The sequence below is a fragment of the Spermophilus citellus genome, assembly GCF_964194105.1.
Source record: "Spermophilus citellus genome assembly, chromosome: 4".
Taxonomy (NCBI): domain Eukaryota; kingdom Metazoa; phylum Chordata; class Mammalia; order Rodentia; family Sciuridae; genus Spermophilus; species Spermophilus citellus.
The window spans coordinates 31,464,151-31,481,598 of record NC_138185.1 but is presented as its reverse complement, the minus strand read 5'-3'; the positions used below and the strand labels follow the sequence as shown (position 1 = coordinate 31,481,598).

The following is a 17,448-nucleotide window of genomic DNA, read 5'->3' as shown; positions in this document are numbered from 1 at the left end:
TTTAGAACATAAGAGACTACAATTTCCTGAGAAAGGGTCTTTCTACTTTTAGAAAAGTTCCTTCATACTTTCCTTGGCATACAAATAGCCTCGGGGTGTTGTTGAATGCAGATTCGGTTAGGCAGGTCTGGGATTAGGTGAGTGCTGTCTCTTGATGCTACGGGCCTGTAGACTATAATTTGAATGGCAAAGGATCAACTCTGAACCATTTTAGGTTTCCTGATCTTTATCTTCAACTTTAATGATTTGATCCCAAAGTGACTGCTTTGTAACTGAATGAAAGTTTCTAAGAAACATCAAGCCTTCTTATCTCCCTCACTTTCAAACGTGGAAGAATTGCCGCTTCAGCCTCGGCCCTTAGTCCTTGATGAACGCGGCCTGAGCTTGCGGAACCTCTGCAAGCGCGTTTACCAGCCCAGATTGGAGTAGTTAGCCAGCCGCGGGGAACCCGGGGATACCCGTCCACCTTCGGCCGCCGTCGCGGGCCCTTTCCAGGAAAGCGCGGGCCCGCCCCTGGCGCGCGGCCTCCGATTGGCCGGGACAGCGCCGGGCGTGACGTCAGGCCCCGCCTCTCCGCCCTCCGGCCCCGCCCCATGGGGTGGCCTGGCCGTTTGGTCTGGAGCAGCTGAAACCGGTTTGAGCGGAGGCGCTTCCTACCGCTCAGCGCTGCCGCGGATCGCCTGGAGGAGCGCTGGCGAGGTGTGGACGGCGGGCGCCCGGCACCTCAGCCTGCGGCCCTCGCTCTCCGGCGCGGCGGTGCCGCGGACCGCTGACCCGGGGACACGGCAGGTAAGGCTGGCGGGCCGGGCGCCGGGTGCGGGCCGCGGCGGCTGCTCACGTGGCAGGCGAGGTGTCAGGGCAGTCCCAGCCCCGGGACGCGGCCGGGCTGGGGGCGCCCTGCCGAGGGGCTGGCTGGGTCCCGCGGCTGCGGCCGGGGCGCCTCGTCGGGAGCCTTGGCGGCCTTGACGTTCGTTGCGGTAAGTCGGTGGGTGGGAGTATTACCCGCTTTTGTTCGCGACCACGGTTCCCCGGGACTGTCCAGTGCTTGGTTCCCTTTTGAAACATGTGGCTAGAATTTATAGAGCGTAGGACCACCAAGAATATATACAGTACTAAGTTAAGGAACAAAGAAACACACAAAATGCAACAGAAGTCCCCTGAATACCCCTTTCCCACTGCAGTCCCTTTGCCCACTACCACTGTGTCCCTAAGTAACTCACAGTGTCTTGACAACTGTTTTTCCCTCCCAATTGCCTAAAAATAGTGACCACAAAAGAAAACTCCCCAAAGTAGCAGAGTGAGCATTTGATATGGACCAGAAGTCTTGGGCTTGCTTTTAAGTCAAGTTCTTCCTAGGAACCACAGTGCCTTTCTTTACTAGAAATATTCCTATTCCAGGAATAGTCATCAGTGCCCTCGATAAAATTTTGAGGCTGCTGTCCTCCTCCACCTCATTCTATATCTCCCCAAACCTGACTTTTCGGAAAAAGCCTCATGAGTTAGGCGCTTCTTCTGGCCCCTTCCTCCCTTACGCACTGCCTAGTTGCAAAGGAAATCTGGCAGGAATTGTATATACTTCTTTCACCTTGAGGCAGCTGTTGAGTCTGTAGTACCAGCAAAGAGGAACTGATCAAACCAAGCAAAAGCAGGATGTTTGGATCTGAGGGTGTTTTCACACTCCTTTCTGTCACCCTCTCAGTTTCTGCCATGCTCCTATCAACTTACTCTACCTCTTAATGCTGCTGCTTCTATTTGCCACATTTCTAACAGTTATTACATAACTAAGAAAAAAATACAAGCCATCAGTCTTTTTCCTATTTTTAGTGCTTTAGATACAAATAGCACAAACCATTGCTGGTTTAAGATCTAGACAGTGTTCTATGCAAAATTTAAATCTGCAAAGTAAGACAGGAAAACTGGGCTCAAAGAAATGATGACCACAAAAGCAAACTCATAGTGAATAAAAATTTGATATGTTAAAAAAAAGCAGGTTGATGAATCAAATTCTGTGTATAACTCAAACATTAAAGTATATGAAATACATATGCAATATACATGTATATGAAATATATACATCAGAAAATGAAATGGAAAACATTTGGAAAAAATGTTACTGCATTGTTTAGAAAGTTAATGTATCTTAATGAAATCTACTTCAGAAATACTTTCTAAATAAAAATCCATTAATATGTACATTGTGTTGGATTAAAACATTGAGTTAAAGTATGTAGAGGTCAGAAAAGTGGGATCATGATGATCCTCCACCAAAAATAACAGATTAATTGTAGGGATTTCATATGTTCCTTTACTATAGCTAGTTTAGAGGATCACAGCTGCTGGAGTCTAGAGAAGAGCGAGGCTAATTGGAAATAACTTTTTCCTTGAAGAATTTGGAAAGAAAACAGATTCTTTTTGGCCAGACATACACTCTTTAGCAAAAAATAATCTGAGTTCAGTTTACCTCTAACTAAATGTTCCTGTACCTTGGTTTGTTTAAATCTTTTGTTTCCCAAGCTTGTGAACTGGTAAAGTCAAGTGTTGGGAAAGTTTGTTTGGTAAAAAGAATACAGTAAAATTTATTTTGACAGGTAGTGTGAACTCTAAAATTTTTAAAGATTTAAATTAATTGCAATATCATTTTGCTATAGTTTTAAAAATGTTACAATAGTTTTAAGCACTACTGAATCTCAGGTGAGATTGCCGTTTATCTTTTAAAAGCCCAGTTTTGTTTTTGTTTTTTTTTTAACTCAGCAAACAAACCAAAACCTGTCTCAGGAAGTATATGTAGTCTGTGAGGTAATAAGTGAATTGTTTTAAAATATCTACATAGTCAGCTCGGTGCATACAGTGACTAGCTTTTTTTTTTAAATCTTATTCTAGTTTTCTGTTTATCTGGAAGACCTCCCCCTCTGTTTTGGGATGGTTTTTGTTTGTTTGGGAGAGGAAGAAGTACCAGTGGATGTGTAAATTTTGTGGTCCGAAGTAGATCTGTTTTTTACTTTGTCATTGCTGTTTTGGTGATAGCTGGGTGCCAAAACTGTATGCTTCAACCCTGCACCAGAATTTTGGCCTCTGTTCACAATCAAGTAAACTGCCCTGGTAGCAGCTCTCTCTCTTTTGTTGGGATGATATTTATTTTTGGAGAGTGGAAATTTGAACTACTTTGCTTGATTTGACTTGTCAGTTCAATGGAAGGTGATGCTTTGAGTTTTGGGGAGGGTTTTTGGGGGTGGGGCAATTTTGTGCTTGTATATATAACTTTGTATAGTACATTTACTGCAGCTGTTTACTGCCAAGTTACTATAGCCACTTTATAAAACAACTTTAGGAATGAAAAGCCCAATTTTAATAATCAGCTGATTTATTTCCCTTTTATTAGATTTACAGCCTTTCCTGATGGTTTTAATGTAGTAGAAATCTAGGGATAATTTTGTACCAGCAGTTGTTTTTAAGATATAGAAATGGTTACATCTGATTTCTCTCTTTAAAAAAAAAAATATTTTTTAGTTGTAGTTGGACACAATACCTTTATTTTTAATTATTTTTATCTGGTGTTGAGGATTTAACCCAGGGCCTTGAACATGCTAGGCAAGCGCTCTACTGCTGAACCAACCACAACCCCAGCCCTATATCTGATTTCTCTTATTGGTTGAATTGGTTATTTAAAATTGGTCAGAGAATATTATGCTAAGTGAATTTAGCCAATCCCCAAAAAACAAATGCCGAATGTTTTCTCTGATATAAGGAGGCTGATTCATAGTGGGGTTGGGAGGGGGAGTAAGGGAATATTAGATGAACTCTAGATAGGGCAAAGTGGAGGGAGAGGAGGGGAGGGGGCATTGGGGTAGGAAAAATAGTGGAATGAGATGGACATCATTACCCTAAGTACATGTATGAAGACACATATGGTGTGAATGTACTTTATATACAACCAGATATGAAAAACGATGCACTATATATGTGTAATATGAACTGTAATTCATTCTGCTGTCATATAAAACAAATTAGAATAAAAATTTTTTAAAAAGCCAAAAAATAAAATTGGTCAGCAGTGATATCAACTCTGTAATCAAGTAGATGAGATTGTCCTTAGTTTGAGAATTGTGTTAGTAAACCCTGTTAAAGTACAAGTTATAGGGCTGTGGTTGTGGCTCAGAGGTAGAGTGCTCTCCTAGCATGCTTGAGGCACTAAATTTCAGTCCTCAGCACCACATAAAATAAATAAAGATATTATGTCCACCAATAACTAAAAAATAAAAAGTACAAATTACAGTTTAAGATTGAAGTTGGCCATTTAGCCATTTTGTTGGATGATGAGGTTTATGCTCTCAAAATTAGTTGCTTAAAAATCAAGATTTTTTTTTTTGCTAGCCTTAAGGTTTCTTCTTCATATGATAGAGGTATGTTAAATGTAAGATTGTAGTGCTTCAGTGAACAATTTTATTAGAAAGAAATATACTCTTACGGTTATACTCAGATTAATATCAGATGTCGTCTTAAATTATTAAAGTATTCAGATAACAAATTAATGAGGGAGTAACAATCTAGAGCTCTTTATTTTGAGAATGTTCTTTGACAATTCCAGAATTGGATGTATATACTTTAAATTGATGGTGTTTACTCTTAGACACAGAAAGTAGAATGACATATCTTGGAAATTATTTTGATCAAGGACAAGTTTTCTCCAGTCTTGAATTTATTAACTGAAATAGTAGAGTCATCAAATATGGAATTCTTTGTCTAAGTACATCATGACACCAGTATTATAAGAGTATAAGGGGGCTGGGGATGTGGCTCAAGCGGTAGCGCGCTCGCCTGGCATGCGTGCGGCCCGGGTTCGATCCTCAGCACCACATACAAACAAAGATGTTGTGTCCGCCAATAGCTAAAAAATAAATATGAAAATTCTCTCTCTCTCTCTCTCTCTCTCTCTTTCTCTCTCTCCTCTCTCTAAAAAAAAGAGTATAAGGTGTATTTTTAGTATTACATTTTATAATTGATATAAATGTGATGATACATAGTTTGTAGCTCACATTGAGCTCTGACTTTTTTTTTTTTTTTTTTTTTTTTTTTTTTTTTTAAAGAGAGAGGAGAGGGAGAGAGAGGGAGAGAGAAAGAGAATTTATTTATTTATTTTTTTAGTTTTTTGGCGGACACAACATCTTTGTACGTGGTGCTGAGGATCGAACCTGGGCCGCACGCTTGCCAGGCCAGCGTGCTACCGCTTGAGCCACATCCCCAGCCCCGAGCTCTGACTCTTGATCCTATTTCTATAGCTATTATAGGTCAGGTTTCTGAACTTCAGCCTTATTGATATTTGGACCTGAACATTTACATGGAGGGATGTTCTGTGCACTGTGGGGTGTTCAGCAGCACCCTTGGCCTCTATCTACTAAATGTTAGGAAGAACCCTCTCAGTTGTGACAACTAAAAATGCCTCCTGATATTACCCATATTCCCTAGAGGGTAAAATTGCCTTTAGTGAGAACCAATGATAATAGATACCTTGATGTTGTTAACTGTTGGGTAGCAATTTTTATTAAATGACCTTTGTAGAGTTATGCATTTGTTCAGAGGGAGGGAAAGGAAGCAGAGAAGAAATAGAGGAATGAATAGCTATGAAAATAATTTAGGATTATTTTATAATCTATAGATGTTAATGAAATTTAGGTGATTAGTTAATGGAAATGATGCAGAAGAAAGACATTGAAATTCTTTTAGGAACTTTGATGGATTGGGATTTATAAGTCTTGGAGGTATTAGAAGTTATAGTATGATATATCCTTATGGAGAGTATGTGTTTTAAACTATGTAGCTATTTGTGTGTGTGTTTATATATCTAGATATCAATATGTATGTATGTATTTAAAGCTGTTTCCTGTCTTTCCTCAAGTTACTTAAGTTAGGGGATGATTTATTTGACCAAGAAAGGGAAAAAGGAAAAAATTAGAAAATGTGAAAACAGTAAAAGATCTCAAAATCTTAGAGATTTAGATTTCTATAAATCACCAAAGTGATTCAAAGTCAGGAATGTGAGGATGAATATTCTATTTGACATAAAATGTGTTACTGGAAAGAAAGGGGGAAAAAAAACTAGTTAGTTTCAGTGAGTGATACTTTTTTTTGGTTGTTTCCTTGTTACTAAAGTCAGCAGGTCAGGGGTCAGGGTGGTTTGTAATCCCAGCAACTAGGGAGGCTGAGACAGGAGGATTACCTATTCCAGGTCAACTTCAACAGCTTCACAAGACTCAAAAAATAAAAAGGTCTGAGGATATAGCTCAGCATGAAAGCATCCCTGGATTCAATCTTCATTATCTTAAATAATAATAATAATAATAATAATAATAATAATAATAATTATTATTATTATTATTATTATTATTACATTCCACACCTTATTGAAGTAGAAATCCTCTTGAGTCAAACTTTTTTGTATTAATATTCCCCCCACCCCCCTAATAACATGAATCTGGTCAGGAAAGATAGGTTGAATTCAGAACAGCTGCTTATCAGAAGAGAAAATGTGTGGCAAGAAACTCTTGACTCATTCTTAAGATTGGACAATTTTCTTAGCAATATTTCAGGTGGGTCCATTCTTACAGAATAGGTTTGTTGTAAATTTTACTTTAAATCTTGTTAGGTATTTCCCAATTAATGCAGTATATAAGGACTCTAAATTAATTAATGTTTTGGTCATAGTTGAGATTGATTTTTCATTTTTTTGCTTTTTGACCTTTTTTCTTTGAATATACAACCCTATGTAAAGCTGCAAAGACATTAAATGTTCTTTTACAAAATGTAAACATAGTTCTTGGTTTTACTTGTTTCATGATAACTGTCTAATGCCAGTATTTTAATGTATTGTGAATAACTTTTCTTTTTCTTCCTAGCAAGACATCCTAAAACAAATCCATCAAAATGACACCTTCTCAAGTTACCTTTGAAATAAGAGGAAATCTTTTACCAGGTATTGTACATTTTACTTCAAAACAATTTTTAAAATTAAATGAGCAATTTCCCTATCTAAATTATTTAAATATGGAGTTGTTATTAAAGTGGTCCTAATTTTTAGATGAAAATATCTATAGCCTTGCTTATCAGAAATGTTCTGTGAGAACAGTAAATGTTTAGGGGAAAACCTTCCTCTAAGTGTCTCATTCTCATGTTTGAGAAAAGCTGTAGATTTATTTAATTTTGCACAGAAGGAAAATGGTTGGGCTGTGATTTTTAAATTATCATGAAAATGAGGGAAATTGTGCTAGCTAGTCCAAGAAGCTGGTGAAATATTTAGCTAAAATAACTTTGGATACTTGTATTATCTTTTAGTTTTGTAGAATTACTGTGAGTACTATGAGTAGTCTGTAGAAGTACTATGAGTTAATTTTAGTTTAGATAGCATATCAAAACAGTGCTACACCCGGTTTATGGACTTCTCTCTTTAAAATACTGAGTATACTGGCTACCTTTCAGTTCCTCAAATCTGCTATGTTCCTTCTCCTTTCCTCTTGAGTTTTTCTCAAATGGTTTCCTATGTCTACTCTGTGTCCCCACCCCACCCCCACTCCTAACTTCCATAGTCCACAAGGTGAGGACCCCTGCAAAATTTTCTTAATGTCTGGCACTGTTTTGTAGCATATTCTAAAAGATTTTATTAAAATTATTTCATTAATTTTTTATTGTTGTGGGCAGATTGTAAACTCTGTGAAAACATGGTCTTGTTTATGTCAAATTCCTGCACCTAGCATAGTGCTTGGCACAGACTAGGCGTATAGTAAACATGTATTCAGAGAATAAATTAGTGACTCATTCTGTAGCTAACATCTTTATTCTAGCAACCTTCATGGCAATTGGCAAAGAGTGTGTGTGTGTGTGTGTGTGTGTGTGTGTGTGTGTGTGTGTTTTCAAGTTCATGTTGTCAAGATAATCTGGTACAGCTCTACCTCTGGGTAGATTTTGCAGTTTGAAGATTGCTAGTCACCTGACTTATTGACTCTAGAGGGCCAAGTGCTCACCTCTGGTCCTGTATGTAGCCTCCTGGAGAGAAGACAGAAGAACTATATTATACCCTTTAAGGGAGTTGTGAATAGGCAGTTTTAGCTTGAAGGAGCTGGCCATGTCAGGCAGATGGACTGGCCACAGAATTTCAGCTTTATGAGGGGGGACACATTCTCAGGGACTAGAATGAAGTAGATAATGGTGCCTGTTGACTCTATAGGTGGGAAGGAGGAAGTAGAGGGATAGGGAAGAGACATGGGAAGACCCCACTCCTACCTTCCATAGGATCCCATCGCCTTGATTTCCTCTTTGCAGCATGATCACTGTTGAATGTGGAGAGTAGGGAGTACAGGGATGCATGATTAGAAAGAAGTGAAAGGGAAGGAACAAGTAAGTAAAAAGGATATGTATGGGGGGGAGTCCTCTACAAATTCTCTTTAGTTAGCATTCACATCTTTGTACTCTCTTAAAAATGAGGGCCAGTTAAAGATAGAGGTGGATTTGTTTTAATAAAATGTTTCCTTTTTTTTCAGAAATATATTCCCAGGGAATCAGTAGAAATACAAAGTAAAATTGGTAAAATGCAGGCATACCTATAGATGAGAAGTATTCAGGTGAAAAAATAGTCATTATTTGAGTGAGGAGTATTGGATTTTTCACTATGTCTTTGTTTTTTTTTTTTTTTTTGTTTGTTTTTTTGGGGGGGGTTTTGCTATTGTCCCATTGATAAAGTTCTTGATTAATAGTTAATAGTCACTGTTTGAATTCTTGGAAAACATTGGTTAATATTTCTTTAGAAGGCTTACGTGCATTTAGGGTTTGCCTTTTTAGATTGGAAACTGCCTTGAAGGCATTAACTGTGGCTTGATCACTTTGTATTCTTGAGTGCTTGTTACTATCTCAGTACGAAGTTGAACAAATGAAGAGAATTTCTTCCGTGTGCCTTCCCATTTTCTCTGACTTTGGTTCTAGAGAGGTGAGTCAAGTTAAATAAAATATAGGTGCTAGTGGGTCCCTGGATCTTCCCCATGTTTCCATGTGAAGCTTTTCTATCTTGGCCAAAGAACACACAGCCAGTTGAACTAGTGCAAAGGGTTATTCTTTTCTTGTTTTCCTGAACTTGAAATTTGAAACTTTCCTGCTTAGGAAAAGACTTTTGTATTTCTTCAGGGGAAGTTTTTGCGATATGTGGAAGTTATGATGCTTTGGGAAACTGGAATCCACAAAATGCTGTGGCTCTTCTTCCAGAGAACGAGACTGGTGAAAGGTAAGCATGGCAATGTCAGGTTACAGAGTAATTGTGACATTCACATTATAAATGGAGGAACTACTAAGATACTTTAATATACTTTTAATATACATTATATTAGTGTATAATTTTTCTTTAATTTATGTCAGAATATTACATGTATGCTATTTAAGGAGTGAAATAGTTTTACAAAGTTTTTGTGAAAAACTGGTTTCTCTGTTCCTCAATCTCTTTCCTCTCAACCATTTAAAATTCTTGACTGGTTCTTTGGATACTTACTGCTAAAGAGCAAAATTGTCTTTTTGGTTTCTCAGTTCAACTTTTTTTAGTTTTGGGGATCAAATCCAGGGCTTCACATGCGTTCTACCCCTGAGCTATATCTCCAGCCCTCAGTACATGTTCTAGATAAGACATCCAATTAATTTTGTTTTCACCTATGAAATTTATATCCTTGAGAAATACAAGATATTAATTAAAAAGATTAGAGAATGGAACACACACTTTGGTATCTTAACTAATAAAAAGGAATGTAGCGGGGCTGGGGATGTGGCTCAAGCGGTAGCGCGCTCACCTGGCATGCGTGCGACCCGGGTTCGATCCTCAGCACCACATACCAACAAAGATGTTGTGTCCGCCGAGAACTAAAAAATAAAATATTAAAAATTCTTTCTCTCTCTCTCTCTCTTCTCTCACTCTCTCTTTTTTTAAAAAAAGGAATGTAGCACTAAACAGCACAGATGCAGTGAACTATGTGAAGGGGAATCTGGGTGTCACCAATATTCAGTTAACTAATCTTGGGCAAGTCTAATGTCTGTAGGTCTCAGCTCATCTACCTAGTAAAGGGGTTAGACTAGTAGATAGTCAACAGAGGTGGCCCTTATCCCACTTCTCAATATTTGGAAGTGTTATGCATTGTCTTAAATAGTGTACAAATACATCCAGTGCCACTATAAAAAATACCAGCTAAGGAAGCCAAGTGTGGTGGTGCTTGCCTGGAATCCCAGCATCTCTAGAGACCAAGGCAAGAGGATTACAAATTCAAGGCCAGCCTCAGCAACTTAGTGAGACCCTGTCACAAAACAAAAAATGACTCCTTAGGCTCAAAATTAATTTTCCCATAAAGCAATGCTACTAAAAATATGGCTGGTAGACCCATCCAAAGGACTTTTTTTCAATCAGTGATATGAACTGATACCAAATTTTAAAGTGCAGAAATTGAGAGCAAGCATTCAGAAATGTACATGGTAAACATCGTCTAAGGCTCATCTCATTGAACTACATGTGTAGATGAGGAGTATTGGTCATTGGACACATTGAATAAAACAAATCAGCAGACAAGAACTGGTCCTCTACAGTGGTGGCTTGAGGAGCACGGATGGCAAAATCTAGGAAAACAACAAAGAAAAGTAAATCAGTACCATATTGTGAGCCAAGGAAAGAAAAACAGAAGCACACAGAATACCCCTTTTCCTGTTTGTCAGTCGTGTGATCCATTTTCCCTTCTGGTCCTCAGCTGTTTTTATAGGTAAAGTTTTATTCGTAGATTATATTGGTATATACTCCTTGTTAGACTCCCAGAGGGACAAGATGTTTATTTTTTTCAAGTGGCCATTTTTTCTTTGATTTTTCAGATCAATTATTCCTGTCTGCATTGAAACTTTTCTGAACTTTTCTCTAAAACACACTTCTGCTTGTCTTGAATTATTTCAGCCACCCTAGTCAAAGTGACGTGGACTGAATGACACAGTACTTAAACCTATCAAACCTTAAGGGACCAGCCATTTATATATTGCCGATGTATGCCAAAATAAAGCCAAGTCATAGGGAGTTATATATAGCAGATAGACAGTGTGAGTGCTTCACAGGGAAAAAGGAAGTGCTTTTCAAGAGTACAAGAGAATCTGCTTGCCTTCAAATGACATTTTTTTTTAAGAGAGAGAGAGAATTTTTAACATTTATTTATTAGTTTTCGGTGGTCACAACATCTTTGTATGTGGTGCTGAGGATCGAACCGGGGCCGCACGCATGCCAGCGAGCGCGCTACCACTTGAGCCAAATCCCCAGCCCCAAATGACATTTTTTGGTATTTTAGAAGTATGGCATATCTTTGGGATTTCAATGTGCTCTACCTCTAGGGCCTCTGTGTCCCTCTTTAAGCTTATTACTAGTTTTTGGTGCCAGGTGGTAGGTAGAGCTCTGTTGGAACTTTTTTCCTACTTACAGATCATTTGAAGGTTGTAGTAATGTTTCCTAAGAAGGGTGAAGATGAGGGTCACTTATGATTTTATTTGCTTTTTTTGGATATTTTATTGACACTTTAGGAGAGGATAGGAGCACATTTCAACCCTGTACTCAATTTCATTGCCCTTTTTCCTGAAGTTTAATCAGATTATGTTCAATCTTGAATTCACTGAACTCATGAAACAGTTCTGGTTCATTTTTTAACTTAAGAAGCATTCTGTTCAAGAAGTGAAGTAAAAAGACGTGGTGTATTGATTTTTCCATTGCTTTATTTAGTAATTCTTAACCAGAGGAACACAACACGGATACTGCGAGGTAGTGGATGGGAGAGGAGCACCAGCACATTTTTCAAAGCTTATCACTAGTTCTTCTGTGCACATCTGGAGCTAGTTCTATATATTCTGGCTGGCTGCATGCGATATTCCTGGAAATCTTCCCTCTTCTGCCTTTTTTTAGATATGGTAGCAGCAGAAATAAGTTGATGAATCTACCTGAAGCCCTCTGTTGAAAAGGATTTTGAGGCTTACCCATGTAGAGCATTTGCTATCCTTGCTTTTGGCCATATACATCTGATTGGCCTGTAAAGTTTTATAAGTTCTGTGTGGCTAGGTACCATGAAGTCAGAATCTCCCAGGGTGGATCCTGTGCAGGCAGGCTGGCAGGTAGGCTGGCATACATATAGGCACACACACAAATCATTTGGAGCTGTTGTATGCACTGAACTACTCATGCTGAATTAATGATTAGGTAATGGTCTGTGACTGTGGCTCTCAACCTTAAGTGTTCATCAGAGTCACCAGGAACCTTGTTAAAATACAGACTAGAAGAACCTCTAAAGCACAGGAAATAATGCCAAGAGTTAAGAGGGATGACATCAAATTAAAAAGTTCCTGCACAGCAAAAGAAGCAATTGGGAATGTGAAGAGAGAATGTACAGGATGGGAGAAAATCTTTGCTAGCTACTCTTCTGACAGAGGATTAATATCTAGAATAAAGAAATCAAAAAATTTTACATCAAAAAAACCAAATAACCCTATTAATAAATGGACAAATGAGTTGAATAGATTCTTCTTAAAAGAAGAAATATAAATGACCAAAAAATATGAAACAATGTTTAACATCATTGCCAGTTAGGGAAGTGCAAGTCTTCATTACACTGAGATGTCATCCTATACCATTCCGAAGGCCACTCATCAGGAATACAAAAAATAATACATGCTAAAGAGGGTGTGAAGAAAAAGGAACACTTTTACATTGGTGAGATTGTAAACACTGTGGAAAACCAGTATGGAGGTTCCTCAAAAAATATGACCCATCCATACCACTCCTTGGTGTGTGTGTGTGTGTGTGTGTGTATGTATATATGTGTGTGTGTATATATATATACACACACACACACACACACACACATCTATCAAAGAATTAAAAGTCATTATACTACAGTGATACATACGTACCCATGTTTATAGCAGCATAATTCACAATAGTCAAACTATGGGATCTGCCTAGGTGTCCTCAGTGGATGAATGGATAAAGAAATTGTGGTATATATACACAATGAACTTTTGTTCAGCCATAAAGAAAAATGAAATTATGTCATTTAGAGAAAAATGAATGGAACTAGAGGTGATTAAGCAAAACAAGTCAAACTCAGAAGTTCAAGTGTCATATATATTCTTTCATATCTGGAGGCTGGAAAGGAAAAAGAGAAAGGTGTGTGGTAGGGGGAATCTCATGAAAATCAAAGAGATCAGTAGAGGAAAGGGGCCAAGTGGGTGGAAGACAGGAAGGGAGTGGGGAAGTGCTGGGGAGTGATCTTGGCCAAATTATATTGTGTGCATGTGTGAATATATAACAATCTCATCATTATGTACAACTATAATTCACCAATTAAAAAATGTGAGTTTCTAATTCAGTAGGTCTGGATGGGTCCTGAGAATCTGCATTTCTAACATGTTTCTAGATGATACTGATACTCCCAGGACTCCACTTTGGATATCAGTGTTCCCTCATTTGAAGCTACAAGATCAGTTAAAATCATGAATCACAGTTGAGGCAGCTGTAGCATAGTTCAGAGGAAGACATTGAATTGAAGCAAGTAACAGATACTAAGTGGGTGACTTGGGAGTAACTAGAGCCTGTGTAGTAATATGAGTGCAACTTGTCAGTGTTCCCTCCTTACTCGTGACCTAAAGCCTTTCAGCCCAAAGCCTCTTAGCAACCATGTAACATCCCAAGCTAAGTAGGAAGGCAAGAAGATTGTGATATAGGCTTTCACCTTTGCATTACTTGGATTCAGTTCAGATAGTTCTTCATCACTGAGGCCTTTGTTCCAAAGGCATCTCTAAAACTTGGAGTGTATCGCAGGGCATAGTGGTACATGCCTGTAATCCCAGTGGCTCAGGCAGGAGGATCAAAAGTTCAAAGCCAGCCTCATCAACAGTGAGATGTTGAGCAACTCAGTGAGACTCTGTCTCTAAATAAAATACAAAATAGGATTGGGGATGTGACTCAGTGTCGTGCCCCTGAGTTCAATACCTGGTACCCCCTCCCCCCAAAAAAACAAACAAACCATGCAGTGTATTTTGTTTGCTTATTTATTTGTCCACATAGGAAAGCAAACTCCTTAAAGATGGGGCTGTCCTACAGTATTGCTGTGTTTCTGTTACCTGCTGTAGAGTAAACCTGTGTTAAATTTTGTGTAGGAATAAATGGATGGTATTGGCCACATACTGTATCTGAGAGGTTTTGTGAACTCTGAGTTGTTTATGTATAATTTTAGTTTGATATTGATGCTGCTTTGATTTTTTTTTCCCCCTCACAGCATGTTGTGGAAAGCAACCATTAAACTCACTAGAGGCATATCAGTTCAATATCGCTACTTCAGAGGGTGCTTTTTAGAACCAAAGGTATGTTTTCTTTATCTAGTTTCCAATTTCTTTATTTGCTTATTTCAAAAGCAACTAGCTTAACTTTGAAAACATTAAAAATAAAATGAGTTTGTTTTGGTCAAATAAGGAATGGAGTTCTCAATAACATTTTAGTACCAAAACCCAAGTAAGTAGCCACTTCAGAGGCAGATGTTGTCTGCCATGGAATTTTTAAAAGACTGATAGTAAGTATCTTCTGCAATATTCTTATCATGAAATTTGTTTTAATGATGAATGTTCTCTATAGGTTTGCATTTTTGGTAACTTTTGTAAGTTAGTAATCAGTTACAAAGGTTTTTGTTTTTTGTTTTTTTTTTTTTTTAAATTTTATACCATGTAGATATATTAAGAGGAGCACGTAGCCAGCTTTAAATGGTTAATTGTTTTAAAAAATTATTTCACAGCAGTCATCTCTTAGTGACTGTTATTTAACTCATCAATATTGAAGTGATTCCTCCTAGATTTTTTTTTACAAGGTAGTATTGATTGGCCAGGATCTTTTCTGAAAGTCTTCGGAATATCTGTTAATTCTCAATCTGCCTTTTCACGGTGATTTATTATTTTGGGATTGTTTTCATATTTAGATAAGAATAAAAGTTGATTCTTTTTCTCTTAGTCTACAGATACTTATTTGCTGAAAGGATTCTTTTCCTTCAGATTTTTACCTTTGACACTCTTAGGCTGCATGTGAACAAGAGTTTGAGCAGGGATCTAGGAAAAACACAGATTAGATCTTTTTAAAAAAGTATTTCCCTTGGTAGTCATTAGATTCTTTTGCTACATGTGAAAAATGCAAGCAGTCACTGTTACCTCATTTTCTTAGCCACCATTACAAAGAAGAAAGAAAACTGACTCCATTTCAGCTGTCTTTTGCACCTATTACGTTTTTTATTCCAAGTACTTTGTAAATACTAAGTAATTGAACTTAGATTACATTATGGTTGATCATTGTGTTGGCTTATCTTGATAATGATCTCACTTTAACAACCTAAGAAAAGAGCATCTATTATTTATTTGCATAGGGCCACAACACCATGGTGAAGATTTTCAGTATAAATTGAACTATTGTGTCTAGCTACATAGGCCACAACACTCCTGACTTTGAAAGTTTGAGAATCCTGGTGTGTGAAATCTAGCTTTGTATCATAGTAAATCAACTAAATTTTACTTGGAATTTGGAAAAGAAAAATCACAATAAGTCCTCGGCATAGTTTTCTAAAGTAAGACTATTGTCAACAGGTAAAATTAAGCCAACCTGTAATATTTTCTATACTTCATTGAAAATGTAACCACAATAGCAATCAGTCCAAAATGCCTTTTTGAAAAATTGGCAAGAAGTCTCCTGAACAGTAAAACAAACAAATAAATAACAAACAAACAAAAAACACAAGTTTATCCCCATGTAATACTTGCAAAAGTTTACAGTATGTGTTGGTGAGTGTGTTTCTTTAAGTAGGTGCTTGCTCTGTATCGTGTACACATGTACCGTGTGATGCAGGGGCTGCCATGGTAAGTATGTTTTTCATGGAATAGAGTAAATAGCTGCATAAAATCCCATGTATATGGCTATTTTTCCACATGCTGGCTTAAAGTGATACTTATTTTAAAATAAGTCTGTGGCACTTTTTAAATGAAACATTTTTACTATAAGTATTATCAAAGTTTGTCTCAATTGTGTATTGTCAAATGATAAAGGTAATGTGCAGGGAATCTTAAATCAAGAAATGATGTAAATTAATGGATTATATTTTTATGATGAATAATGATAGGAAAGCAAAACAATGATGAAAGTATTAAAAAATCGTTATGGGAAGTAATATTAATTTTATTGGATCAAAAGTTTAGGGGGGACTCTAACTAGGCAGTTGTAGAACCTAAGCTAAAAATCTGTTATTTTTGGACAAGTCACTTGGCTTGTATAGTTTAGCTGCTTTCAACTGTAAAATGAAGGGTTTGAACTCCAGGTTTCTTAGATTCCTTTCATTACTAAAATTTTATTGTGAGCAAATAAAATTTTACCATTTACATTTTCTCGTCCATACTTTGCTTTTTTTTGGCATGTTCCTTTTAGTTTAGAATTTGAGCTCTGAAGTCCTTTTTTCTCAGATATGTATTTTTACGTTTTGTAAAATTAGAGTGACGTGTTGATATGTTGAATCTTAAAATAATTTTATACGTGACAAGGCAAACTACTATCTTACTTAAATAAAAGTAATGAGTATTCCTGAATGAAAACATTTGAGTCTACAGTCCCATTAATGTCACATCTTCACCAAAGATACTTTTGAATTTGCATGTAATTTAAGCATTTTTTTTCTTTATTCATGTTCACCCCTCTTTGCTGGTAACTAGAATTAGGGGTGTTTTCTCATTGTGAAATGTTAGCCAGTTTTTAATTATCCTTTGAAGGCTTTGTTCTTTTTTTGTGTGTGAAAGTAGGTCTTTATGTTTCAATAACACATCTATTTCTAATGTTTACAGGTGCTAACATTCAGTTAGATTCAATACAAATTCTTATTTTGATCTTAATCTCCCTTGATTTTTCTTTAAATCCTTGAACAAGAAAATCATCTGTCAGAGGTCGATAATTGTTAATTTTTAAAATAGCTTAGGTTGTCATTTTGTGGAATGGTTTCTTACTATAGTGAAGTTCTGTGTGCTAACTGCTCTTAGCTATCCACTTGAGATTTGAGCCACCTTAGAGATACCTGTTGACCTAGCTTCCTCAGTTCTAATCAGTTCTCATCAGTGACCATTTTCTTACTGGTCTTACAAAAAATAGCGATTTTTTAAAATAGCAGTGCGTTTGGCTTCTGTATGACTTCATAAATAAAAATTACTCAGTCCTCTTTTACATACAAAATTGTGGTAAAAATGTTGGAAGTTCATATCTGCAGTGATAGTACTAGAATTCACTGATAATTTTGCATACTCGTTTGTTCAGAAACAAACCCCTAGTCAATGTGTTGGACAATTTTATTTCCTTCTCAGTGCTTGATGTAGCCAAGTAATGTCACTGTTTAAGAAAGCAAT

General features: G+C 37.2%; 1 protein-coding gene across 6 annotated transcripts in view; it reads left to right on the top strand.

The window, feature by feature from the left end:
• Positions 1-557: 557 nt before the first annotated feature.
• Positions 558-17,448, top strand: part of GPCPD1 (glycerophosphocholine phosphodiesterase 1) — a 57,269-nt gene continuing 40,378 nt past the window's right edge. The window contains exons 1-4 of one of the 6 annotated variants that reach the window (XM_081288677.1): positions 558-789; positions 6,891-6,967; positions 9,166-9,262; positions 14,310-14,394. In XM_081288677.1, coding sequence (XP_081144803.1) covers positions 6,919-6,967; positions 9,166-9,262; positions 14,310-14,394 — 231 coding nt within the window. In that variant the 5' untranslated portion in view covers positions 558-789; positions 6,891-6,918. Of the gene's footprint in view, positions 790-815; positions 978-6,890; positions 6,968-9,165; positions 9,263-14,309; positions 14,395-17,448 lie in introns of those variants that run through there. The other 5 variants (XM_081288674.1, XM_081288673.1, XM_081288676.1 and 2 more) reach the window with 5 other exon arrangements.